This window comes from Rhinolophus sinicus, chromosome 5, assembly GCF_057876585.1.
Source record: "Rhinolophus sinicus isolate RSI-liver-muscle chromosome 5, RSI-T2T, whole genome shotgun sequence".
Taxonomy (NCBI): Eukaryota; Metazoa; Chordata; class Mammalia; order Chiroptera; family Rhinolophidae; genus Rhinolophus; species Rhinolophus sinicus.
In genome coordinates this window covers 9,737,768-9,765,543 of record NC_142505.1, presented here as the reverse complement: position 1 = coordinate 9,765,543, position 27,776 = coordinate 9,737,768, and the positions used below count along the sequence as shown (strand labels likewise).

Genomic DNA, 27,776 nt, shown 5'->3' with positions numbered 1-27,776 from the left:
GGTTGGAGGGTCCAGGAGTCCCAAGCTCTTTCAGCGCTGGCTCCTTTTGTGGTGTGAAAGGTTTATGAATAAAGAAAATGTCTGTGCGTCCATTGTCACTAAGCAGTGTTTAGCTTGAAACACCAACGTGGCCTAATCTAGTAAGTAGAACACAGTCCAGTGTTCAGATGCCCTGGTTGCCAGTGATATCAGTCACTTTGAGGGCTACAGTCCTTATTCAGGTGTCTGTCCATGGCAACTGGCAGTTTTACACAGATGCCAAGTCTCATGCCAGCTAGAGTCAAGAAGGTGCACAGCCCATTTGTGCAAGCACACGACACTGGCTGTTGCTTTCATGAATGCCCGGGTGGGTGTACTCACCCTACACCTCTGCTTAGTAAAAGATGTTTGTATTGGATTGGTGCAAAAGTAATTGTAGTTGTTGCAGTTATTTTTAACCTTTTCAACCACAATTACTTTTGCACCAACCTAACAATAGGAGCAAGCACCCTGGTTCTTGCCCGAAGTAGTAAGGGGGAAGTGCTTTGCATGAAATAAGGATTTTTCTTACACTTTAGATGGTCCTTGAAATTCCAATTGCTTGTCTACTACACAGCTTGAGCCAACAGTCAAGGTTCTGGGGCTCTGAGAGGCTGACTCCTGTCCAGCAGGTTTTCCGCAGGTGCCCTGTGGGGTCGTAAAGTTAAGGCTTAGAGGAGAGCTGGTGGGGTCAGGACAGGAAGGGGGTGCCATGTTGCTTTTAATCCCCATGGCTAGGAGAGTCTGCAACTATGAGAAGGGTTGGTGTTCTCCCTTCATTTCCGATTAGCAACTGGACATAGTGTGATTAACCTACCCATATTCCACAGCAGGCAGACGGCAGAGCTGAGCCCAGAATGTGGGTCTCCTCCCTCCAGTGTTTCTGTACAGTAACACCCTCAAACCTCCATCATGTGGCTGTTCTCACATACCAATACCCTCAGGCTTCCTGGCACCTTCACCCTTTGCCAGGTCTGCTCCCTGCCTCAGTGTCAGGTAGGGGCTGTGTCACCAATAGCCTCAGAAAGGATCCATCCCTCTGGAAAAAATGGGGCTTGAAGAAAAAGATCCCTGTCTCTAAAGCTATGGAGGACGGTGCAATAAAGGAGGAGAAAAAATGGAGACCAGACTATTACAGGGTCAGGAGCTCCTGTCCTCTTTTCCCAAGGAATGGCGAGGATGGGACGCAGGGGGGGGTACCTCTCTTAGGTATTTTCCCAGGTTAACAAAAAGTATTAGCCAGCTAACAGTTGCCTGTCTTCCAGGAACTCAAAATGAAGTGCAGTGCGTTATGTAAACAGATAAAGTACAAGTCAAATTGAAATAAGGGAAGGCTCATGAGGGAAAGAAAGATTGCTTAAAGCTCAAAAGTACATAAAACAACTACCTAAGGCTTCCTGGAGGAGGTGGCATTTCAGCTGGGTTTTGAAAAGAGCTGGGGTTTCAAAGGGTAGAGAGCTTGGAGGCTGGCCATTCCAGGGTAAGAAAACAAGATGGGCAAAGACACAATGGTGGAAATCAGTGTGTTGGAAGAAGACTGTCAGTGTTATTTGGGGTGTAGTGGGAGAAAAAGCTAGAATGGGAGTGTGGGGACAGAGTCCCAGAGAGCAGTTTCCAGGTTCTTGATCTCACACGGAAAGGTGCTGGCTCAGTTATTAGATGGCCATCAGCTGTGATCAGATGGCCATCCGCTGTGGCTGGGTGGCCATCAGCTGTTACTGGTTAGCCATTAGCCACTAATACACCTGCTGGGATCAAGCTACGGGCTTCGTTGGTTGGCAGAGAAGTGGACAGCAGATGGCAGACCGTGTGGCTCCTGCTTCCTGTGTCTCCAACCCAGCCGCCAGTGAGAATATAGTGGTATGACTCCCCTATCTATGGCTCCGTGGGTGTTCCTTTTTGGCCTCACCATATCCTGCGTTCTTGTCCCGGGAGCGGGACCAGAGACCCTGCCTTACAAGGAGACCGGTGTCAAATCAGGTAGGGCCTGGAGTGCCAGGCAAAGGCCTTCAAATTTTATTTAAAAGGTCAAGAATTGTCACAGGGCAAGTTCTCTCTGGTGTCTGAACAATAGAGAGCCCAGAGATTTTTGATGGTGCTTAATGGTTTTCCTAGATGGTGTTCCTTTCAGATGTACAGCTAGCTTGTTTTCTGGAGTTAATCTCTGACACTTGCGTTTTTCAGTTTCTCAAAGATGCAAATCTAAAGTTTACGTGTATCTGATTAATGAATATAACAAGTTCTTATTGAATACCCTCTCTGCCAGACACTGCTAAACACTGGGTTATAATGGTAAATAATAGCTCCGTATAACTGGGTACCAGAATTGTGTACAAGTGAATTGGATCCTTCATAGTTGCCCTTGGGTGGAATGTTACCGTGTATTACTCCCTGATAATGTATGAAAGTGGACACGTGTGTATTTAGGAGGCCGCTGAATAGGAGGCCAGCTAGAACTGGAATTACTCATACAGGGTGATAATGGAGTGTAAAGACCAGTGCAGGCAACAGCCAAGGTGGTCAAGTAAGGATTGGCAGTGGCTTCTCAAGAACCAGTATGACTTGAACGGCCGAGATGGGGGAGAGTAGGTAGAGAGGAGGGAGAATATTCCAGAGGGGCAAATCCTGATAAAAAGATGTAGCATTAGAAACAGGCCAGAGATGTCAGGGGAATGAGATGGCACGGGGAATTCAGTTATGTTCGACGAGGACGTGTATGACAGCAGAATAAGAGGTACTTGTGATTGAAGTCAGTGTATGGAGGTCTAGATTGGGATTTGTCCAGTCTTCTAACTAAACGGGATCATTCAAGGTGCTTAAGGGCTTTTAGCAGGATATACCAGCACTAGTCCTTTGCTGAGATGGTCCATTCTGACTACTGCCCAGGACTCTTTCCAACCCTTACGCCCTCAGGTAGTTTTCCTTAGGGATGAGGTAGCCACTGTGTTCCAGGCCAAGGTGGTATTTAATCGGATATCAGGAACACTGCTGGGTTTGGAGAGAGAGCAACCCCGAATCCCCTTCCTTGAGGCCTCCATCGAGATGTTCCTCCCGCTTCCTAGAGAAGCAGCCCAGGGAGGCGGGAGAGGAGGGGCACAGGCCGCTGCTGACGCACTACCGGACGCGCCACTGCTCTTCCGGCTGCGGCGGGGAACCGGGCGTCCCGGGGTTTCCCGCACCCCTGAGACCGCAGTCACCGCTCGGAGGGTATCGCCTGGAGCTCACGGTGAGCGGCGGGGCCTTGGGAGGGGAAAGAGCGGATCCGCGGGCAGCGATTAGGGGGCGGCCGGCCGGAGGCTGGTGTGGGAAGCCTGATGGCTTCGTTCTCCCCGGGATCGCTGCCTGTGCGTGCGACCCGGAACTCCCGGCGCCCCCAGCACTGCACTCACCGGGGCCCAGCACCCGCCCCGGCCCAGAAGAGACGCCTGCGAAGATGGTGGAGTGAATGAACGGATGGATGGTGATCTGAGTGGTCCATAAATGATGAAGCGCTAGGTCCCGTGTTCGGAAACGAAATCCCAGGGCCCAGAGTTCTCGGTCTGGTACCAGCTACTTCCCCCAATCAGTCCTGCAGCTCAGAAACCTTCATAGGGACCCTCGTACTAGGAGACGGCAAATAGTGCTAAGCGCACAAGATGGGGAGTCTTGAGACCTGGGTTGTAATTTCCGAGGATACAGAGCCTGTTCGTTGATCTCTAAAGTTGAACAGTCTAATAATCCCTGCCTTCCTTTCTTTACAAGGCTCAGTCGACAGCATGCATGTGATAGCACGTATGCAGACGTCAAATGTTTTCCATCAAAATTTTACTATCCGTTACTTGCCAATATTGCAGTGAATTCAGGGGCGGGGTTACAGAATGAGTGACGCTGGAGCCTGCCAAATGAGAAGATGCTTCCAGTTAGTGCTGGAAGATACATATATGTGTCAGCAGATTTTTATGACTTTACACTGCATTTATTTAGCACTTAACATGTACAAGGCATTGTTTGAAGCAGTTTTGCTAATTTATTTAACCTTCCCAACAACGCATTATCTATAGTTTTTAATGAGGAAATGGTGAGAATACATAACTTGTCCAAGGACACATTGCTGGTAAGCAACTCAAGGTTGCAAAAGAGATAGATCCAGTGTGCAGCTGCAGCGTCGGTGAGTATGTTACTTTGGCCAACTGACAAATCCCAGAAAGATTTCAAAGAGGAGTACATTTAAATGTGGGCTTATTGAAAGAATGGTGGTTTCAAATTTTTGAAAAACCCTACTGGGCTTGCCCAGAATCCTTTGAGGGGGATTATTGGGGGATTAGGAGGTAGCAGTGGGGAGAAATCTTACAAGGTATCAGCTGCCTATTACTTTCAACAGGATGAAGCTATTAAAAGCTTCTTTCCTTTTATCCTTCACTGTAATGCGGATCTCACCCCAAATCTGGATTCAGACAGAGCCTTTTAGCATCTTAAAATCACTAAAAATCAGATTATTCCACACTAGGCATTTGTGGAAACATCTGTAAATTCTATTCTGGTGAACTTCCAGATCAAGGAGATAGCAAACGGTGGCCATTATTTTTGTACTACCTGTTTTTTTTTTAAAAAAGTATTGAAATAGCTTTTGTTTACATATTAGCTAGTTCTGTTTTCAGACGATAAAGGCAAAGTTGAATAGTAACACAGAGTGAGATCATATAGCCCGTTTAGCCCACGAAGGCTAAAATGTTTGCTTTAAGCCCTTTGCAGAAAAAGTTTGCAGTTTGACCTAAACAAACTTCTGACAGCTCAGATGATCCACAGTTGGAGGGGACTGGTCGTTACCAACATGTCTTTTCTTCATAGCTTTTAGTGTAAAACATAATAACAGCACTTAACCAGTGTTGAGTGCCTACTTTGTGGCAGGTTTTCATAAATGCCTTCTGTGAATGAACTCATTTACTCAGGGATTCACAGAATGTTAGAGCTGGAAGAACTCATGGATATTGTCTAATTTGTCACCTTTTTCAGGTAGCCTGTTATGTAGGCGCATTCACATGGGCTATGACAGAGCAAAGTTTCCTGACTCCCAGTCCAATCCACTTGAATCTTATTCTGAATGGGAGGTCAATAACCATATCCATTGGGTCTGGCTTTTGTTTTTGTTTCTGTTTTGGGGGGTATTGAAATCCATGAGTGAAATTTGTCATTTTTAAAATAACTTTTTCTGACTATAAAAGTAATGCACGTTTATTGTAGGAAAAGTGAAATATATAGAAGAGTATAAAGGAAAAAGGAAAGTAACTTGTTGAATGTCCTAGAGATCAGTGTGTTAACATTTTGATGGGTTTTCTTCTGTCCTTTGTGTGTGTGTGTTATAAATATCTCTATATATTAATAATAGTTTCTGTTTTTTGAATGCTTACTTAGTACTGGTACCATGTTTTCCCGAAAATAAGACTTAGCTGGACCATCAGCTCTAATGCGTTTTTTGGAGCAAAAATTAATATAAGACCCGGTGTTATAGTAAAATAAGACTGGGTCATATATAATATATATTTATATATATATATATATATATATTTAAAGATTTTATTGGGGAAGGGGAACAGGACTTTTTTTATTGGGGAACAGTGTGTAATTCCAGGCCTTTTTTCCAAGTCAAGTTGTTGTCCTTTCAATCTTAGTTGTGGAGGGTGCCGTTCAGCTTCAAGTTGTTGTCCTTTCAGTCTTAATTGTGGAGGACGCAGCTCAGCTCCAGGTCCAGCTGCTGTTGCTAGTTGCAGGGGGCGTAGCCCACCATCCCTTGCGGGAGTCGAACCAGCAACCTTGTGGTTGAGAGGACGCACTCCAACCAACTGAGCCATGTGGGAGCTCAGCCGCAGCTCAGCTCAAGGTGCTGTGTTCAATCTTAGTTGCAGGGGGCGCTGCCCACCATCCTTTGCGGGACTCGAGGAATTGAACTGGCAACCTTGTGGTTGAGAGCCCACTGGCCCATGTGGGAATCGAACCGGCAGCCTTTGGGGTCAGGAGCATGGAGCTCTAACTTCCTGAACCACCGTGCTGGCCCCGTGGGTCTTATATTAATTTTTGCTCCAAAAGACGCATTAGAGCTGATGGTCTGGCTAGGTCTTATTTTGGGGGAAACACAGTATATGTGCACATATTTTTGTCTTATGTTTTGTATCCTCTTTTAACATTGTATTTTCTCATGAATATTCTTTGAAAACATTTTTAGTAGTTTCAAAATCTATCATATTGATATGCCATCAATGTTTATTTGCCTGTGTTTTTACAATTATAGTAACAATGTGATCTTTGTACATAAATCTCTACTCATCTGTTTATATTTTTTCTTTTTTTTTTTCTGATGACCCAAGTTTTTTTTGTTTTGTTTTTACAGGAAAATTTTCAAGCATTACAAAAATATAAGCTTTAAAACAAAAGTTTACCATAATCTTATTCCTCAAACTGATCATGGTTAACTTTTGATATATACTGTTAAGAGATTTAAGACATTTTTGGATGCCCAGGTGTGATTTTGACATTCTGAACACCAGAAATTCTCTGTATTATTTTTGCAGCTCTTTTGTAAGTCAAGAACTATTTCACAAAGTGCTTTATTTAAACTGCAGCATACAGTCTTATATTGAGCTGTGCCTGAAGAAAAACTGTTTGATATGACTTTTAGAATAAAACACAATCAGTGTATCTCTAGGTTGTAGGAAATGGAGAGTTCCCTAACTACTATCCAGTTCCTTGGCACATAGTGGAGGTGGGTGGATCGGACTTAATGCATTAGCCTTGCTGTGAGGCCATTTTCCCATGCAACTTTTTATTTTGTCAATTAACTTTTCATATAGATTATAGTATAATGGACAGAGTATACTAACACGAATATTCCTATCCACTTTGTAGTTGTCTTTATCATTAAAATAACATTCTTGATTATTCATCAAGCACGGAGTGTTTGTTAATATATCAGTTTGTCTGGCTGTCACTTTTTAGACAGCTGACAAAGGGAGTTTGTAAACCTAGAAGGCTGAAAGCCATCCCTGATTCTTGCTGATGAAGTCACATTGCTATCCTGATAGGGTCTATGTGAATTATTAGATTGTATCCCTAGGCAACAACTCTTTCTCGTTTTTCTGTTTACTGGGACAATGATATCCCCTACCCCACTCCTCCCCTCCATGAGCAGGACTCCCAGTTTTCCAACCTTGAGGTATTTTTACAGTTAAAGCAGAGAGAAGATTTGTGGATATTGAATATGCAAGGAGCTGAAGAGAGAGAGATTGGAAAAGAGATTTGTCCAGGTGAGTGATTAAGGGACAACCCAAGGGAGAAAAGGCAGGGCTTGGGACGATTTACAAGAGGAACTGAATGAAGCTCAGGAGATAAAATTACCTTCTCTTTTTACGGATGTTGGGGCAGATGTGGGTAAGCATCTCTTGGGGCCAACTTTCCCCCAGGACTCATTTTCTCTCTCATCTCCAGCATTTGCCTTTTAATATTCTTTCACTATCCTCCATTCTTTGAATATAAACCATCTTTGTTTCTTGTCTTGCCCTAGTCATTAGCCTATTGTTGTTTTGCCCTTGTCTCCATTGTCTCTTGGTGTCTGTAGCTGCTCTTTCTGTGGGTTCTTCATTTATGGTGATCACCTTATAGATGTGGATCTATTTCACCACTTGCAACTTTGAATTACTTGTCCCACTTGCTGTTATTGGTCCTTACTGAGACCTGTCAACGTTAGGTCCCAGAACTTCAGGGGCCTCCACCTTGCTCTGCACAAGATATACTCATTCTGATGGTTTCTTTCAGGTTGGGTGAACAAGCCTGCACCAGAGCAGGATGCCTCTGAAATTGATTCACCAGGGATAGTAGAAAAGAGATTCCAAGAGGATGAATCGCAGGATTCTATATTCGAAGAAAAATATGCATGTCAGAGCATGAAGGAAAACTCTATGGGAGAGGTTCCTGGGACGTGCTTTTTTGAGGAAGGAGTTTTTGAGGGAATAACTTTCATCCACAAGGAAGCAACACCTGAAATGATTAGCCAAGAATATAATTTTGAGAAAAGGTTGCTTTTGACCTCAAGCCTTGTTACACATCTCAGGGTTTCTACAGAAGAGAGTCTACATCAGTGGGAGACAAGTAGCGTAAACACCAATGAGATTTCAGACCAAAGTAGATGCCCAACCCTCTCCACACGAAAAAAGTCTTGGAAGTGTAATGAATGTGGAAAAACATTTACTCAGAGCTCATCCCTTACCCAACATCAGAGAACTCATACTGGAGAGAGACCATACACATGTGAAGAATGTGGGAAAGCCTTTAGTCGTAGTTCATTCCTTGTTCAACATCAAAGAATTCACACTGGAGTGAAACCATACAGATGTGAGCAGTGTGAGAAAACATTTCGATGTCGATCCTTTCTTACTCAGCATGAGAGAATCCACACTGGAGACAAACCTTATAAATGTAATGAGTGTGGAAATTCCTTCCGCAATCATTCACATCTCACCGAACATCAGAGAATTCACACTGGAGAGAAACCTTATAAATGTAATAGGTGTGGGAAGGCATTCAATCAGCATACACACCTCATTCATCATCAGAGAATTCACACTGGTGAGAAACCTTATTTATGCAATGAATGTGGCTCTTCTTTTCGCAAACACTCAAACCTTACACAACATCAGAAAATTCACACGGGGGAAAAGCCCCATAAATGTGATGAATGTGGGAAAACTTTCCAAACAAAGGCAAACCTCTCTCAGCATCAGAGAATTCATACTGGAGAGAAACCCTACAAATGTAAAGAATGTGGCAAAGCTTTTTGTCAAAGCCCATCCCTTATTAAACACCTGCGGATTCATACTGGAGAGAAACCCTATAAGTGTAAGGAATGTGGCAAAGCTTTTACTCAGAGTACCCCACTCACTAAACACCAGAGAATTCATACAGGGGAGCGACCCTACAAATGCAGCGAATGTGGTAAAGCCTTCATTCAGAGCATTTGCCTTATTCGGCATCAGAGAAGTCACACTGGAGAAAAACCCTATAAATGCAATGAATGTGGGAAGGGCTTCAATCAGAATACCTGCCTCACTCAGCATATGAGAATTCATACTGGAGAGAAGCCCTATAAATGTAAAGTGTGTGGGAAAGCCTTTGCTCATAGCTCATCTCTTACTGAACATCATAGAACTCACACTGGTGAGAAGCTCTATAAATGTAGTGAGTGTGAGAAAACCTTCCGCAAGTATGCACACCTTAGTGAACATTACAGGATTCACACTGGTGAGAAGCCTTATGAATGCATTGAATGTGGAAAATTCTTCAGACATAGTTCAGTCCTTTTCAGACATCAGAAACTTCACAGTGGTGAATAAACCTGGTGTTAGGTTATGACAGTTTCCCTAGAAATGGTGGGTAGGAATCTGGCTGGGAGAGGGGCAGGTTGAGTTCCTGGAGTGACGGATGAAGGAGCCTTGGCGACTGCACTCAAAAGAGTATTTCCAGAAATGTCGGTGGGATCTTGGAGAATGCAAAGCCTACTCCAGGTGGGCATCTTGGGAGTACAGGGTAGAAAAGTTCCTGCTTTTTAGATAAATCCTTGCTGCTTGCCACTCTCCCTGTGACTCTCATACCTTGAGGTGCCGTTTGTTAAGTTAGCGCTTACTACACCCCTGCCCCACTTTCCCAGCTTGTCACGTATGTTCACTGACTAGTAGGATGAGGTGCCTTTTTCAAATACTTTGTCATTGAGAAAGTGGCAGCAATTCTGAGTTAGTGCTAAGCAGCCTCCAGATGTCTGAGGCAGCTCTCACCATGCTAGTGTGGGGGAGGCTGCTTAACCTGTGGAAGTGGTCCCAGGGATGGGAGACAGAAACAAGTGAAAGACAGTCCATATTCATTCAACAAATAAGGGGATACGTGGCAAGAACTGGGCTGATTGCTACAGCTACGTTGGTAAAGAAGGCTTTTATCAGGGTGAGGGAGATCTTTCCTGATCTTTTCAAAAAGCTGGAGGGTGATTTGGGGTTAAGAAGGAAATAGGTCAGTTGAGACTTCTAGATTGATACCAGGTTGTGGGAAGGGAGATTCACTCAGAGGGCCATGGAGAGGAACACCCAGCCTTTGTCCCAGAGGAATACTGGCTTACCCAGGAAGGACATGGCCTGTGCTAGGCTGCTGGCGATAAGAGGCCGCCGAGCAGGAATCCTGCATGTGACTGAGCAAACCACCAACATATCTCTGCGATGGACTGAGATGACTGAGATATACAATTGTCTCGTAACTTTGGGTGGATCGCTGGTTCACAGGGACCAGTGGGGAGGGACCCACGGAGATTAACAGTTTCTGAGTGAAGTGGGTTTTGGTTTGTTGGCTCTTACGGAGGAGAAAGCATTAGTGATGAAGGAAGACAGCCTTTTAGGTTGGCTGTAGTTGGGGGCTGCTGGACCAGTCCTTAATAATATGTTGATCACTGTAGCAGGGAGGGCTGGGTTTCACGTAATTATGCCATTGGTGCTATAACTATAGATTTGTTAGATCTCAGATGTTTCTTTTTTTTCTTGGGCCTGTCTTATTCCTGGATATTTAACCTTCCCTGCAGGTTAGGGGTGTGTAGGGAAACACTTCTCAGGGGATGAATTTGGAAAGCGTTATAGAGGATTACTTCTTTTTCAAATCCCTGAAAATCAAGATGTCACTGGTTGCTACTGACTTTGATGGTATTTTATTCTTTTGAGAGAAAGGGCATGCTTTTTTCTCTATTTCCCCACTCCCTTTCATGTTCTTAACTGCTACCCAAAGATTCAACTCGGGAAGATTAAGTGAGGATAACCTTTGACTGGTACTTGAAACCGTTCCTATGCTCTGAAGCTTATACAGTTTTAAAAATATATGATTATTAAAAACAAAAGTAAATTGATTCTGGAATGGTTGATTGTTTGGAACTGAGCATTGAATTTTTTTTCCAGAGCAACTATAATGCTTTGAGCCGTTAATTACCATTAATGGGAATGTAGCGGAAATATCACATACACTTGTCCCGCAGCTGTGAAGATTAGGTTCTCAAAACCTGGCACAGAGCAATTTATGTTTGAGTAAATTAATATTTTATGGGCAAAAATAACCCAATGAGAAGTTTATATTTTATACTCATAAAAATATACATACGAGTGCAGTCTACTGAAAGCAAATGTCAACATGTTTATACTTTCCAAATGAAAACTAACTGTAGAATTTATTGCTGGCACATAGTAAATGTTTGATATTTATTTTTTGAATTAATATATTCTAATAAATCTTTGCCCTCCAGAAACTTTAGGAACTTCCGGATATGTAAGTATTTAGCATAATATCTATACACTGCTATCTTTGGAGTCTTGAGTGGAGATAAAGAGGGTGTAAGAGTTTTCTTGAGGAAGAAATGGTAAAACCTTAAGGGTGAAAGATGTTAATGTTTTTGTTAGAAATATTTTCTGAAATGGAATGGGCACAACTCTTGAGTTTTTAATCTTCAGGCTGAGAATCTGGTACCATTTTCACTTCCTGGGGAAACAAGAAGGAAAAGAACGCATCATCTTTCCACTGCCCTTATCCTGTATTCTCACATTTGCACATATTTGTTCCTAAGTTTCTCTCAGTTGCCAGCCCGTTGTGTAGGTCACTCCAGATTGGCCCCAAGAGGAATTTCTCTCTTCCTCAATCTTCCTTTTTCTTCAGTCTTCATATTCAATCAACTATTATATGCTGTTGACATTATCTCCTAAATCTGGAAGCCATCTTTACTTCTGTTGCTTTAGTCCAATTCACCAGTTTATTTCCTAGAGAATTTTTATATTTTCCTAACCAGCCTTTAAGTTTCTTGCCCCACTAGGCCATCTTTCACATTTATTCTGGATGTCTTTGCAAAACAACTGTGGCAGTTCTAGTGTTCTCTCTCAGAATAAAATTCTAGCCCCTTAAAGAGGCTGCACAGGCCCCTCAGCTGGCCTGTGCCTACATCGCCGTTAGCTGCCATTCCTGCCTTGCACATTCTGTTCCATAGCACACATTCTTACGATTCTGCATCACTACTGGACTCTACTGTGGCTCCTCTGTACAAACTGCCTATTGCCTCAGTAACCTGCCCTGCTTCTGCTTGCCTGGAAAGCTCCCATTTGTCACTTATAAATGTGTTCAGGCAACATCACCTTAAAGCTGTCTCTGACCTTACCTATTTTTAATTATTTCTATATTTTGTATCTTCATCATTTTCATGTTACATACATTGGGCCATGTGCTATTTTATTCATCTCTGTATCCACAGTCTCGCACTTACTAGTTGTTTAATAAGTATTTGTTGAGCTCAACTAAAATATTGAGTCAGACAGTTCTCCATGCCAACTTGTGACTCTGGCCCACAGAAAGGAGGTGTAGTGAGTACATGAGTGTGTCATTAACTGTTTGCAAGGAGAATTCTAAACCTTTCTGTGAGATACAGAGTGTGTGGTTGTATTAAGCAGAGGATCCCATAAAAAGAAATGGTTTGTAGCAACAACAAAAAAATTTGTGTTAAAATTAGGCATTTGAAAGTCCCACCACAGTTTAACAAAGTACTTTCAGATATGTTAGTGTCAGGGTCAGCAGGAAGAGGGAAATTCATGCAGCTGTGGAAGCATAGCTATGTCAACAGGAATACCCATGAAATAGCACACGCTGGACAGTGATGCTGGCCCGGCAGGAGAGCAGTTGAGCTTAGAATTCCCAACATGGAAGTACTGAGCTCATGGTTTTCCTTAGGCTCTGGAATGATAAAGAAACGGAATGTGCCAGGGTGGCCGGTTAGCTCAGTTGGTTAGAACCTGGTCCTGATAACACCAAAGTTGCTGGTTCGACCCCCGCATGTGCCTCTGTGAGCTGCGCCCTCCTTAAAAAAAAAAAAAAAAAAAAAAATGTGTAGCTTATTCGGAGTATGCTGAAATGTAAGTAGTGACTTCAGAAGGACCCCAAGGGATGAGGCCACATTTGATTCTAAAAACAACAAAAGGGAAAACAGGTCATTGGAATTGCCAGGGTCACTTAGCTAGTAAGTGTTAAGTGAAGTTGTTCTTTCTGGCTTTTCCTTCAGATTTCTCTGTTGGTTGTACGTCTGCTACATGATGCCTTGTTACTTGTGTCTGTTATAAGACACAAGTATATTGGCCACGTAAGGCTCCAGCCTTGCCCTACTCCTAAGGAGGGGAGGAGCTCACTTTAGATCAAGAAGCTTGGGCTCTCAGAATCAGACCTTCCTGCATGTAAGTGAAGGTGAGAAATAAGTTGACTTTGCATTTTGATCCCACCATTCTTCCTACGTAATGCAGAAATCTAGCCTTTATCCCAGGTGGTTTCCATTTTGTGGAATGGTTTTGGTGTCCATCACTTCCATCCATTTTCTACCTTTCAGTGAAAGGAGTTCAGCCCAAATTGCTGTTAGCATGATTTCTGTTTCTAGTAACCTGTTCTGCCTCCAGATGGGGTCACCCTGGAGGGTGCCCCCCTCCAGGATTAGTTTCCACACAGCAGAACCTGTTGATTTAGAGATTCTTTGAAGCTTAATGAAAAAAATACTTAGCCCTAGCCTAGGCTCTCTGGCCTGTGGGATGTTAGGGCCGGGGTTAGAACTTGCTATCTGATTCCAACATAGACACTGGTGAAAAAGGCAAGCTCAACATTGTTCCCTGGCATTTCAGCTGACAATTCTACAAAGGGTCCTCTTTTACCGGAAGATGGTTAGTGATGGTTTCAGTCTGTGGCATCTGCACACCTGATTTCAGCTCCTAAATTAGGGGCTCCATTTTGGGAAATCAGCCCATCTGGAAATTTGCTGCATCTCATTCATTTATTCAAGTGTTGACTCGGTGTGTGCTGCTGCACACTAGGGATGTGATGCTGAGCAGACAGCCCTGTTTTCCTGAGCTTACGCATGGGTAGGAAGGCTTGGAAGTGGATCGGGTGCTCTGCTGCCTGTGCCTTTATCCTTGGGGCACATCAGTCAGGATTTGCCCTCACGTGCAAAGTGTTCCTGAATGAGGACCAGCAAGATCTGAAGTTTTGCAAAACGGCGGGTAGGGCCACTAACTTGAGGGCTGAAAAGCTCAATGCAGAACGACTGGCTGGAGCTGGGATTTGAGAAACACAATAGGATGAACATTACTGAACATTTTTTAAAAAAGGTTACTGTAGGATAACTTTTTTTTTTAAATTGGGGAATATTGGGGAACTGTGTTTTTCCAGGACCCATCAGCTCCAAGTCAAGTCGTTTTTTGTTGTTGTTTCTTTCAATCTAGTTGTGGAGGGCGCAGCTCACTGGCCCACGTGGAAATCCAACCGGGGACCTTGGTGTTCTGAGCACTGCTCCAACCACTGAGCCAACCAGCCTTCCACTAAACATGATTAAACACCAGAAGTTTTTTGTAATTTACACGAGTTAAACTTATTTATTCCTCACAAGAAACTCATTTATTCCACCCAATGAAATTGAGTACCATTACTATCTCTGTTTTATCAGTGAGGAAACACGCAAAGAGAGGTAAAGTGTAAACTTGCCCAAGTTCACACACAGAATCTGGGACTTAAGCCCAAAACAGAGCTCTTGTTCTTTTGCCTAGTTGTTGAACAAAGAGTCCAAGGCAGCAGGGTGTTTGGAATTGCTGTGAGGGAGCCAATTTTCAGGCAGGTGAGAATGTAAGGAAGGTTGAAGCCAATTTTCTGAAGGTGTTGAGAAGACCTCCAAAGGACAGTAACACGGACATTTTTAGGAAAATAAATGGAGTCGTATTACAGGACGAATTACCCTGTAGTAAGAGCTTCTTGTGGTCGGCCCCCACTCTCACTTCTGTTTAGCCTCCCTATTTCGGAAAGGGGCGTGTTGAGATGGGTTTGCGCACTTTCTGGAGCCGGGCTCTGCAGCTCTGCTCTAAAACCCCAGGCTCCGAGCTGGGAGGAACCACCGAGATGAAGCCGCTCCTGCCTTCCTAGAGAGGCGGTGGTAGTGGTGCCCGACCGCGGCGCGGCCTGGTGACGTCATGGAGGCCGGGAGCGTCAGGGACTTGTAGCTGCAGCCCGGGAACCGCAGACTCAGCGGGGTGTCGCAAGGTGCGTGTGGGTGGCGCCTCGGGGAGCACCTGCCCAGCGCTGTTACCCTTGCCCGGCTGCGGCGGCTCGGCTCCCGCGCCGCTGTTGGGCCCCGGGGCAGGCGGACGGCGGCGCTTCTTCCTTCCGGCGAGCAGGCACCTTGGGAGTGGAGACCAAGGGTCCGGGGCCCCTCGCCCTGGAGAGGGAAGGAAGAAGGCTGTTGGAGAGTCCTGGTCTGGGAGTCGGGAGACCTAGGTTCCATTTGTATGTACTTGAGCGGGCAAGCGAGCTTCTAAGTCCCACTTCAGGTTTCTGGTTTCCAGAATCGAATACTATTCCTTGCTTTGCCACTTCACAAAGTGGTGCAGGTTGAATGAGTGTATCACATGTGTTATTTCCTTCCTTTCATTAAGTTTTTATTCTAACAGCAACAGAATAGGTACTGTGTGAAGACTTATCAATAATGATTAACTGCTGAGGTACTATTGGTTGAGTGCTTACCAGCCTGTAATGTACATGCAGCCCACGTATTAACTCATTTATGCATCTTCACAATCCTATGAAGTAGTTACTATCTCCATTTAACATTTGAAAAATTGGAAGACAGAAAGGTTAACTTACCCAAGATCATTTAGTTAATAAGTGTCGGAACAGGGATTCGAACCTAGAGAATGCTCGCTCCAGAGCCCACGCTACACGTGCTTTCAAGTTTAGGAGAGGGCGACAGATTGTCATCAGTATTAAAACGCTGGAAAGAGCTACAGTAGAGACGAGTGTGAAATTCATAATTTTGAGGAGGAAGTGCCTTGGAACCATTAAGAAAACTTTTCCACAAGGAAAAGAATTGGTGGTTCACTTTTCACCTGAATATTAAAATTTGACTAGAAGTTTGAAAATAATTAGTTCCATATCAAGAGGTGCTAGTGGGTTGGGCTGTTTTAGACTGGAAACCAGGTCTCTGCCTTTTAATAGTGTTTGTTCCTTTCTCTTCAGAGGGCTTCTTAAAATCTTTCCTCTTAAGAGGGGTCCTTAACATCTTCCAACAGATGCCCCTTGTTCTTTTTGGAGATTCTACTTCAAACAGAGGCAGTCTTATTTTCCTGAAATCCCTCTACCTCTGATTTCGGGAAAAGAACTGCTGGGGAGTTTCCCTGCTGATGTCTCAGCCCATTCTCAAAAGGAAGTGGTCTCACTGCTTGACACATAGTAGCTGCTCAGTTAGTACTTTTCAAATAAAATAATGAACCAGGGTCAATCAAAGAGGGACTGGAAGGGCTTGATTTGAGGGTTTTGCTTTTTTCCTATCTCTTTTTAGAACCAAAGAATCACAGAATGTTGGTACGAGAAGAAGCTTTAGATACCCAGTTTTTCAGTTTCATTTTGCACATAAAAAAAATCGGTTGAAATTGAGTGACTTGCTTCAGGTCACTGAAGTGGCAGAGGGGAGACTAGAACCTTGACTTCTTGACTCAATCCAGGGCTTGTCTCACTGCCCTTTATCGCAGCCCCACAGTCTTTGACTTTTGAAGTAAGTGGCTTCTCTACTAGATTGGGGATGGGGGGCTTTGGGCTCCAACCTTATCTCCTGTAGAATAATTTTTACCGCAGGATGGTTAGTCTTTTGGTGCACCTGCCCTCTTTCTTTGTGCATTGTCACATTTCTCTGAAGTCAATCACCGACATTTTTGTGCTTCGTGATAATCTAGAAGAACAATGATATTCTTTCATTTAGACTTAAAATAGTCATTTGGTTAGGGATGGGATATTCCTGGGATCCCCCCCTCCCCTGAATCCAGCGTATGAAGGAAGTAGGCTGACAATTTATGAGTGTTCTTTCTCCTCTGTGTCTAGATTCCTGCTCATCCTCAAGGTGAGTCCCCAGGAGACAAACCAGTGTTACTTGTGCTTCTCACAGCTGGTCTCTGGGTAAGTGACATCTAAGTGGAAAGCCAGGATTGGTTGTCATGGAGGTTCTCAGCAGTGGTGGCAGACCTACAGTGGGACCCACTAGTGACCACTGTACCTAGACCCTTCAGACTGAAGACACAGAACCTTCCAGAAATGGGACCATCTTATTCAAATCAGAATGAGAGTGGCCTTGTGGAAGAAGGCTATGGAGTAATTTAATTGGTTATAGGACAGATCAGAGTGCATACATTTCTTACCACGTGTACTTAACCTGTAGCAAGACTAGCCATCCCCCTCTGCAGTCATCTGGTGGGACACCCTGAAACCAACTCACTGAACTTCTAAGTATAATGCCTTAATGGTATAGTGGTCAGATCAGGGAAAACTGATACTAAGTTACTGGAAGACTCAGTGCAAAGGTGATTAAATGTTTCCTTAGAGAATATGCAATGGGTTCCTGGTTCTCTTAAGTAATCACAACTGTCATTGTTACTGGCCTGGGTATCTGTTAAACTAGCTAAGAATAGTACTGGGTGAATTGGATTTTTAGATTATGGGAACTCTGTGAATACATCATGATTATGTCCTGAAAAATACAGTCTAGTCTAATATGTACATATAATATATGTACATATATGTCTCTATATATGTATATATGCATGGAGAGATGCCTAGAAGAAAGTTCATCAAAATACCACCTATTGTGGGCGGCCGGTTAGCTCAGTTGGTTGGAGCGCAGTGCTCTTGGCAGCAGGGCTGCTGGTTCGATTCCTGCGTGGGCCACTGTGAGCTGCGCCCTCCACAACTAGATTGAGGCGACTGGTTGACTTGGAACTGATGGGTCCTGGAGAAACACACTTAAAATAAATAAAAGTTTAAAAAAAAAAACACCAACTATCATGGTGGCAGGATTTCAAATAATTTCATTTTTAGACTAAGTGTTCCAGAATGAACATGCATTTTTTGTATGATAAAAAAGAAAACCTTGTTATTTTGGAACAATAAAAATAAAGGAAATAAAAGTGTGGTTAGAGTTTTGGTTTTATGTTTAGCTGTTTAAACCACTTGAAGTTTATTTTTATATATAGTACATCCATACTGGAAGTTTATACATGGCAGCGAGAGATGGGTTTAGGCAACATAGTATGTTTAACAACCACTGTGGTACAGGACTGCCCCATTAACTCAGTCTCTAACCATAAACAATTAGTGCAGATACACCAGTGTAAACAATTTGTGCAGATACACCAATTCATTCTCATCCCCAGTAGATCTGTATGTACCAACATGAAATGATCTCTAAGACACATTCTTTAGTGAAAAAAAGGGCAAATTGCATAGCAGCACCTATAGAATTTTATTTATGTAGAGAATCAAATGCCATATGTGTCTTGAAAAATATGTAGAAATAAAACTCAAAGAATATACTCCAAACTTAATGATAATCTCTGGGAAGGGAATGGGTTTGGGTAGGGTGGGGTAGCGATTGTTATACAAATTACTATTTTATCCTATATATTTCCATATTACCTAAATATTTTTAAATGCATATATATTCATGTGTAACATACGATTAGAAAACTAAAACAAAATGGTGCCTCACAGAATAACAATGTGTCACTGTCTCCAGCACCATCCTGGTGAAAGATGGCGCTGATGCGCGGCGCTTCAATATCTGTACTCTGATTCCGTGTGCCTTCATTCAGGGCACCAGGATTTCAATGTTTGATGCCATTAAGATTATCTAAGTATTCCACTCTCTAATTATGTGCTTCCTACAGAGTGTCCTGATGACAATGATTTGGTTCCCATATAATTTTTCTATAGTGGAGAGAATGTGTTAACCAGCTGAACACTGAGCATAAAATTTTTTCAAAAATTTTTAAATTTTCAAAATTTAAACTTTTCTAAATTAGTAAAGGGACTTTCTGTTTTCTGTGTCATTCTCCTTGTGAATTGATAGTATACATCAGATTGTGAACCATTTCTTTGGCTTCAAAAATGAGGGCCAATTCCTGGACCCTGATGCTACAATGAAGTTACTGTCCAAATGGGAGTTTCTTCCCTAAGGACCACCTGTATCTTACTTTTCTGTAAACAAAATACTGATCTTATTTTCTTTCAGTAAGCAGGACTTTAGTTTTCAAACCTAGAGATTTCCCAGTTATGCCTACGGGGAGAACTATAGATGCTGAATATATAGAGAAAGGTCCAAAGAGACACCTGTCAAGGTGAGGGAGTAAGGAAAGATTGATGAAATGATCCTAGTAAAAGTTATAGCCTGGATCACCTTTGAAATCTTGAGAAACTCTTCAGTTATCACTAGTCTACCAAGATATTGCTTATAAGCAACCTAAAGAAACATAATTACTTTTTACCTATTTTTTGAGGAGTAAAGACTATGGGTGGGTAGTAATTTTCCCCGACACTTAATTTACCCAAGATTAGTATATTTATCTCTTTCACATTCTGCTATTGTTTATCACTGTGTGATCCTAAATTACTTTGATTGGTTTTTAGTATTTGAGTGTTCCAGAATCAATCATGATAGGGAATTTTATAGATTTCCCCAAATCTGTCACTACGTAATCCCTTTCTCCCTATCACCTATTCTGATCTTTCCCCCAGGTCATGGTGACCCTTTTTATTATTGAGAAGAGGATAAAAATCAAGACTCCACGTGCAGGTCCCCTGTTCTGCACAGAGGACATTTTCCTTCATGGATTTTTTTCAGGCAAGACCAGCCCTGATGGCACAGTGTCAGATGACTCGAGGAAGATGTGGAGTCAGAGCCTGGTCATCAGGGGTTCACGTTTGGAGAAACTGAAGATGCATGCTGAACAAGGAACAGGAGGCGAAATCCTCCAGGAATGAGTGAGAGGACGACACTGCACACATACAAACATTTCTCAGGAGTGTTACTCTTAACGGTAGTCATCTTTGGAAAGTACCTTGTTAGTATCATGAATTTGAGAGAAAGTTTCCTCTAAACCTGTGTCTATTGGACAGATGCCCCTTCACCGTGTTACAAGTAGCATGAGTTCCAGCCAGATTTCACAGCAAATGAAACATCAGAGACTTAACATGCAGAAGAAACCTTCCAAGTGTGGTGAATGTGGAAAACTCTTTACTCAGAGATCATCTCTTACTCAGCATCAGAGGATTCACACGGGGGAGAAGCCCTGTGTGTGCAGTGAATGTGGAACTTGTTTCCGTAAACAGTCAAATCTTACTCAACATCTGAGGATTCATACAGGAGAGAAACCTTATAAATGTGATGAATGTGAGAAAGCCTTTCAAACAAGAGCAGTCCTTGTCCAGCATTTGAGAACTCACACTGGCGAGAAACCCTATAAATGCAATGAATGCGGCAAAGCCTTTTGTCAGAGCCCATCCCTTATTAAACACCTGCGGATTCATACTGGAGAGAAACCCTATAAATGCAGCGAATGTGGCAAAGCCTTCAGCCAGAGCATATGCCTTACTCGTCACCAGAGAAGTCATTCTGGAAATAAACCTTATAAGTGTAATGAATGTGGGAAAGCCTTCAATCAGAGTGCATGCCTCCTGCAGCATCAGAGAATTCATTCAGGAGAGAAGCCCTACATATGTAATAAATGTGGTAAAGCCTTCACTCAGAACTCCTCCCTTGTTGAACATGAGAGAACTCACACTGGAGAGAAACTTTATAAGTGCAGTGAGTGTGAAAGAACTTTCCGCAAGCAAGCACACCTTAGTGAACATTACAGGATTCACACTGGAGAAAGACCTTATGAGTGTGTCAGATGTGGGAAACCCTTTAGGCACAGTTCAGCACTTGTGCGACATCAGAAGCTCCATGCTGGAGAATAAACTTGGGCTATAACCAGAGTGGAAACACTTGTATGAAAATGCCGTTTTTCCTAAGTTCTTAGGAGTTTAATTTAAGACTCAGTGTTCAGTTGGGATGAATGTTTTGTATGTTGAGCAAGTGTCAGTGTGTACTAAAAGTTAAGGAAATAGACTCAGTACTAGATAGCCTTGAGTTTGATGCCTTCTCTGCCACTTACTGTGTGTGTGACCTTGTCCTCTGAGTCTCAGTTTTCCCCACCCCTTCCCCCCAAAGAATGAGGATACTTGCTAGGGTTGTCTTGAGAATAAAATGAGATGTATATTATAAATAACTGTCATTAATTGGTTTTGAGTAGTAGATGTTCCAAAAGTTTACAAATGTGGCTACTGCAAACAAGCAGAGTTCAACATTAGTTACTTTTGCTTCTCATATTGTATTCTTTCTTAGGAACATTCTTGACATTCCTGAGCCATTGCCATCTCCTAAGATTTTGGCGACTTCTGACTTTACTGTGCTGCTGTCCCTTCTCTACCCCAATACTTAGATAAACCTCTCATTCAGATGGTCCTTCAAGTAAGTGAGAAACAGATGTGGTTCAGGGACAATGAATTATTCAAGAAAAAAATATGTCAAAATAAATTCCAGAGGGAACAAAGTTTAAAATGTAAAAATAAAAACAAAGAACAAGAGAATATAGGTGATTCTTTATCCAATACAGAAGTTGGGAAACAGAACAACAACAAAAGACAGATTACATAATTTACAAATTATAAGAAAAATATGGCTATACTAATCGAAAATGAACAAAAAGTTAATTCAAAAAAATACAAAATAACCTGTTAATATATACAAAACAGTTTAGCTTCCCTGGTATATCAAAGAAAATGCCAATTAAATTTGACTGTTAAACACCATTTTCAATACGTCAAATTGACAAAAATGAAATGGCTGGTGCCAGCCTATGGCTGATGCACTGTTAACATGGATGAGGTAAGTGGGCTCTTGCAGATGATAAATGAATAAAACGGTAAAAACCTCTCTGGAAAGCAATTTGAAAGTAAGCATCAAAAGCTTTAAAAATATTCAAATACTTTTCATTTCACAATAGATGTAAAATCAAACCATTATGCTGATGCCTTAAACTTATACCGTGATGTCATTATTTCTCAATAAAACTGGAAAAAAATATTTCTAAGAATTAAAGAAAAAAGTTCAAATATTTTGATCCAGTAATTCTGCTCCCATGAATTCATCCTACGGAATCATCAGAAACACATTTTGAGGTTTTTGTACAAGCATGTTTGACCACTGTCTTACTTAGGCTGCACGTAGCACAAACTTGACAGGGGCTTAAATAAGAGAGTGTTTATTCTTCTCATGTATCAGTTCCAGGGCTTGGCAGCCCAAGGTTGGTGCTACAGCTCCTCCAGGCATGCTATAGGATCTAAGCTCCTTGAGTCTTTCCACTGTCCCATCCAGAGCAAGTGGCTGCCTTCCTTATGCCTAGAAATGGGCCTGGTACTCCTAGGTTTCATGTCTGGGCTCCAGGCAGGATGAAGACAGAAAGACAAAGGTTCATGCCTGCCAAATCTCTCCTGTATCAAAAAACCTAGAAGTTTTACTAAGCATACTTCCACTTGTATCTCTTTTCTTTAGTGTTATCAGCTATAGTCACCAAGTTGTACATTAGATCCTAACTTGTGTCAAGATCACTTGTATTAATTAGATCCTTACTTGTACGAGACCCACTTATATCTCCTAGCTTGCCAGGGATGTCATACGACTACAGTTAGCAGGAGCTGGGGAAGTATTCTTAACTACACACATGATCGTCTTCCCCAACCAAAGTGGGGTTCTGCTCATGAGGAAGTACAACAGCGATCTGTTTAATTACAAAATCTTCTGTAGCTATTAATGTCAGGAGTTTTATTGACCTGGAAAAATGCTCACAATATGATGTCAAGTGAGAAGCAGTACAGAGAACATACATAATACAATCTCAATTTTGTTAAATATAACTTACATACACACCCACATGGGAAATAACATGTTAATAGTTAACGTCTACAGAGTTAGCATTTCAAATCAAAGGTATATTGAGGGATGGCTATAGTTTTTATCTTACAAAATTTTTCTGTATTTTCTATGATGAACTTGTATTATCTTTATAATAGGAAAAAATAGTATTTTTAAAAACACTCCATAAACTCTTAAAGACCAAGTCCAAAATGTTTATACTTACTAATTTTCATCTCCACTGTCAAAAGAAAGGAGGCTACTGTTTTTTATTTGCTTTTGTGAGTTCTTTTTAACCGAGTCCTCCTTATTTATTTTATCTTCATTTGTCTTCTTCTTTTTTGAGCTTGCTGTTAAACCTAAGTATTTTTCATCTGGGGAACGCTTGACTGGTTTTCGATACATGATTCTTCCATCAGCGGAAGCTGGTTCTTCATCTGCAGCAAAAACAAAGAACTTCTCTCATTATTTTGCCTTTATTGGAGGATCAAATGGCAAGAAAATCTCATTCTGTATTTAAAGATCTCCTGGAGTCAGTTCAGTCTGGTCTTCTCCACTGCCTCTAGCTAGATGCCCAGAGACACGCAATCACTTCATAAAAATTCACTTACTGAAGTATCCATAATATTGCTGGTCCTCAATCACAATCAGATTATATTTTTAACTATTTTGAAAAGTGATTGTTTGGAACTGCAGCATTTTCCCTTAAAGCAATGTAATACATATTTAGGAATAATGAAAACTATACTGTATAGCATACCATACTTCAGGCACTAGTTATAATAGATCGATCTCTGTGGACTGGTTTGTAAACCTAACCACCTACTTTTTAAAAACAGGATGCTTTTACTTAAATTCACACTTAATCCTCTTCACAATCCTATATGTTAGACACAATGATTGTCTCCATTTTACTGACGAGATAACTGAGGCTGAGGTGAAATAACCTGTTCAAGGTCACACATCTGGTAACTGTTACAGGCAAAGTTCGAACCTAGGGCTGCCCCCTTGAAACAGTTATATAAAATAATTTCATACTCCAGTCTCTTTAAATTGGTAGAAAAGCCAGATTACTTTCAGACTTACCTGCTTTGGCAGCCTTTATTTCTTCTTTAATTTTCATGACTTCTTCAGCTGACAGGTCTCCCTTTTTTAAAACCACCACTTGGGGCTGTTCATCTTCTTTGTCACTGTGGTCACCATCTTCATCTGGGAGCTGGGGCTGGATTCTCTAGGGGAAAACACAAACATGATATGTAGGTTGCTGACCTTGAACCAAATACAACCATTGTCTCTGTGAGAAACTAATTACTAAAGAAGGGTAACTCTTGACTAGATTTGGCAATGAATTTTCAAGTACCTCTTAAGAACCTAAGCTGTCAGGTAGGGAAGAGGTCTAGCTGCCAGTTACCCTTGGGTGCCTGTCCTACGAGATGAGTTTCCATGTCGGCAGCATCCCATCTTAGTCCCCAGTGTCTATGAGGGGCCCTCTGCTTCACGTGCTGCCGGCGTTCCCAGCCTACGAAGGCAGTGCGGAACCCCATCAGTTCTCTGCTCTTTATCAACCCTTTGCATTTCCATCTCTTCTCAAAGTGTGCCAAGAAATAAGCAAACACCACCGAGGCACAGAAAGCAGCAAGTAAAAGGTGCTCTTTCTCCCACCTCTGCTTACCTGTCCTCCCTTCCAACAGCTTGTTTGGGAGGTATCCTATCAGCTATTTTCTAAGTGTATAAAAATAGAGAGGCATCTAAAACATTTTGTATAGAAACAGGATACTATAGATGCTACTATGTGATGTGCTTTCTTTTCTCTTTAAATTATGAAATTTCCCCAAAATAAAAAAGTATAGAGAATAACATAACAGAAAGCATGTACTCACTATACACATGTAACAAATGGTAACATTTGTCCAGTTGATTGAGATTTTTAAAAAATGTCAGACACCATAAAAGCCCCACTCCCCTAACCTTTTACTCAAAAAATATCTTTGCACAATACCTTGAGATACATACGCAATTATCTATTTTTAAAAATCACTGCCTAGTATTATATATATGGCCATCTCATGGTTTTTTTGACTAGTATCTTGTAAATAAAAATTTTGGTTGTTTCTTGTGTATTCTACTACGTTAAAAATTTTGTGCATTTTTAATTCACTTTTGCAAACTTATATGTAAGTAAGTTCCTGACAGTGGAATTGCTGAGTTGAAAGGCATGCACACCCATTACACATTATTCAAATAGCTTGTCAGTCCACCTCTCACAGCTTCCTGGTCTCCCAAACGTGACAACAACGCCTTGCAGGATCAGGCCTTGCCCTATAACCAGAGCTTTAACCACGCTCATGGCCTCTGGACTGCAGCCAGGTTTGCATACCGCAGATCCATGAACATATTAGCTCCTCTGCCTCCTCTCGTAAAGTTCCCAGTGTCTAGAAAGCCAACTCCTACTCAAGCTACCTTCTAGCCTGAGATCCTTCAGAAGTGCTTTCCTGATCTCACCTCTTCTTTCTCACATGGGGCCTAACTCTCACAGGAAGCATGTCCCACACTGTGTTATCAGTGTCTTTCTATCTGCCCCTATTAGGTGAGCTCCTCTGAGAGAGATACCATGGGTTTCATGCCTGTATCTAAAGGCAGAAAGCCTGGCAAACAGCAGGAACAAGACATAATTGTTGATCTCATGAATGACCAATAGGATGAAGCCCTGGCAAGTTACTCACAGGCACACTCATCCACTTTGTCCACAGCCCATGTCTGCCAATCACTTACAAGTGCATTCTCTTTAACGATATCCATGTGGGTTCACTATTTATTAGTTTTACCTACTTTTCTCTCAAGTTTCCAATAAATGACCACAAACAAGTAGATAAGTATTTTTAGCCAAGGAAGTGGGAAAGTGAAATGAAATCATTCCTGGTGTTCATTAGATTGAGAATCATTAATTCTGACTTTTTGTTTATGCAACGGGCTGGAAAACAAGAGAAACAGTCTAAGGAACAGTGGCAGCAACCACTTAGGACTTCAAAGTCACTTCCAAATTCACTCTCAAGAAGCTCAATAAAATGAGTTAGCTCAATTATACAAGGAGTTCCCATTAAACTCTTTCCCTTTTGTTAAGAGATCATTAGAATGATGATTATATTACCAAACCCATTAAGGATGAAGTTGGTTTCACAAATACAGGAACATGGGGTGTCTCTTCCAGAAATGTGTCTTGATTAAATAAGTTAGCCCAAATCACTGATACTAATTGGAAAGCTTTTCCCTCCAGAGTTCTCCTAAGACAGCATTCCAAGCTGTCATCTTCACGGTGTTAGCCATGAACACGTGATCGTCACTAGGACCTCAAGCAAACTGGAAAATTAGGTCTCACATTCTCATTGCTGAATCCATGTCCCTTTTCTCAAACCTCATCCTCTTTGTTGTCACCCCCTGATATGTTATCTGTAACCAAAAATGGCTGCTTGATGCCTATTGAATAGTCCATACGGCCTCAACCTCCATCTGCCCCTCAGTCCTCTGTACATACAATCCATAACTCACCATCTCTACACGTTACCATGCTGTTCCTTCCATCCCTACTTGCTGACCTACCCTTGCTCAAGATTCCATTTAAATAGCACAGTCATCTAATCAGTGTAACTTGTCACCCACTATTTGATGTCAAGCACTGCACTAGGTGCTGGGAAAACAGAGGGATTGAAATACTTAGAGTTCTCTTTGGTGGTGGACACACACACAGGAGCGCAAGTAATTGCAATGCAAAATGATGAGCGTTACAGATGATGTACGGACAAAGTCAAGAACAAAGGAGTCCTGGGGGCGCTTCGGAAGCTTCCTGGAGGCAGTGACCTCTGAAGGCAGCAATGAGGCAGGCAGGAAGGTGTTAAAGGATACGGCACTTGGAGATCCCATCTCGCTGTCCTTTCCGAGCCTGGCCCGGTGTATGTGGGTTTCGCACATACTCACCGGATTGAGTAATTTCACTTAAGTCAGTCTTCTCTGCTAAACTCTAAGTGGCTTGAGGGGTGGGTCTTAGTGCAAGTGCTGGACACAAAATGCTAAATAAATTCTTTATTTCTCCACACACCCCTAAGCACACTAATCTTCCTATTACATAGGGCGGGATGTGAACCAGGGAGGATGGAAGCCCGGAGGGCTCAAAACTTGACCGCCACCCATCCCATCCCTAAACTATTCAAATGTGGCTCTTTCCTGAAGCTTCTCTTCCACTCAGATCCAGGCTATTCAGGGCTTTTGCTTACTTTCTTTTTCTTCATTTTTTGGTAACAACAAAGCATAGCAACAGATAAAGGGCCTTTCTCGAAAGATGTTTCAGACTCAAGACCTAGGATATCGGGTCATTTGATCGAGTGGCCAGTTTCTTTATCTGGAAAACGGGACGACGCTACCACCCACCCTGCTAACTACAGGTTTTGGAACAAGCGAGTGAGAAAGAAACGACAGGACAGTGATCTTTCTTAACCATCTACCAAGGACCAGAATACAGCAGCCCTCTGACAAGCGACAGAGCTTCCTGGGCGCAACAGGCTGTAGTTGCTTGACCAGCCTGGGTCCAAAACCAACCCGGACTGGGGGCCGGGCGCAGGTAACAGGAGTGACCGGTCAGTACCTGGCCCCCGAGCCTAAGCAGAAGCCGGAAGCGGCGGGGCGGACCGCGTTTCCGGACCGTGACTGTCCCGGGCTCACCTTGGTCTCTACGGTGGGTCCTTCCCTGTAGCCGACCTGCTCCTTGAAGCGGGCCAGGAAGGCCGGCTCGGCGGGCCTCACGTACGACACCTGGTTCCGCTTGCTCATGGCCACTCGGGAAACGCTGGCTCCCCGGGGCCACTTCCACTGCAGAGACGCCGGCGCCCACTAGTGACGCCATGTCGAGCCTGCCCCCGGGCGTGAGGCCGGGCAA

General features: G+C 42.6%; 3 protein-coding genes across 8 annotated transcripts; 2 read left to right on the top strand and 1 right to left on the bottom strand.

Moving 5' to 3' along the window:
- The first annotated feature begins 1,151 nt into the window (after positions 1-1,151).
- On the top strand, positions 1,152-24,967 carry ZNF502 (zinc finger protein 502). Of its 6 annotated transcripts, XM_088798224.1 has the most exons (6): positions 2,995-3,244; positions 7,217-7,295; positions 7,804-9,548; positions 14,863-15,114; positions 16,945-17,019; positions 19,630-19,852. In XM_088798224.1, exons 2-3 carry the CDS (start codon positions 7,250-7,252, stop codon positions 9,375-9,377), a joined length of 1,620 nt encoding a protein of 539 aa, XP_088654350.1. In that variant the 5' UTR covers positions 2,995-3,244; positions 7,217-7,249; the 3' UTR covers positions 9,378-9,548; positions 14,863-15,114; positions 16,945-17,019; positions 19,630-19,852. The 6 variants fall into 6 exon arrangements, with proteins under 6 accessions (XP_088654349.1, XP_088654348.1, XP_088654346.1 ...); XM_088798223.1 differs by lacking the exons at positions 7,217-7,295; positions 19,630-19,852 and adding an exon at positions 21,281-24,967 and having other exon boundaries at positions 1,152-3,244; positions 16,945-16,963; XM_088798222.1 differs by lacking the exon at positions 7,217-7,295 and having other exon boundaries at positions 1,152-3,244; positions 16,945-16,963.
- ZNF501 (zinc finger protein 501) lies at positions 19,990-21,284 on the top strand. The gene has a single exon (XM_074312524.2). The coding sequence runs from the start codon at positions 20,011-20,013 to the stop codon at positions 20,851-20,853; it is 843 nt and encodes a 280-aa protein (XP_074168625.1). The 5' UTR covers positions 19,990-20,010; the 3' UTR covers positions 20,854-21,284.
- KIAA1143 (KIAA1143 ortholog) lies at positions 21,526-27,752 on the bottom strand. The gene is made up of 3 exons (XM_019724096.3): positions 27,563-27,752; positions 23,936-24,080; positions 21,526-23,286 (listed from the first exon to the last, which is right to left on the bottom strand). The coding sequence occupies exons 1-3, from the start codon at positions 27,668-27,670 to the stop codon at positions 23,075-23,077; spliced, it is 465 nt and encodes a 154-aa protein (XP_019579655.2). The 5' UTR covers positions 27,671-27,752; the 3' UTR covers positions 21,526-23,074.
- Between the last annotated feature and the right edge of the window lie 24 nt (positions 27,753-27,776).

Coding starts and splice junctions, on each gene's coding strand:
- ZNF502 (XM_088798223.1), top strand. CDS start 3,061: ATGTTCCTCCCGCTTCCTAGAGAAGCAGCCCAGGGAGGCGGGAGAGGA. Junction 3,245..7,803: donor GGTATCGCCTGGAGCTCACG/GTGAGCGGCGGG, acceptor GGTTTCTTTCAG/GTTGGGTGAACAAGCCTGCA.
- ZNF501 (XM_074312524.2), top strand. CDS start 20,011: ATGCCCCTTCACCGTGTTACAAGTAGCATGAGTTCCAGCCAGATTTCA.
- KIAA1143 (XM_019724096.3), bottom strand. CDS start 27,670: ATGAGCAAGCGGAACCAGGTGTCGTACGTGAGGCCCGCCGAGCCGGCC. Junction 24,081..27,562: donor GACCCACCGTAGAGACCAAG/GTGAGCCCGGGA, acceptor GTTTTCCCCTAG/AGAATCCAGCCCCAGCTCCC. Junction 23,287..23,935: donor AATAAAGGCTGCCAAAGCAG/GTAAGTCTGAAA, acceptor TTTTTGCTGCAG/ATGAAGAACCAGCTTCCGCT.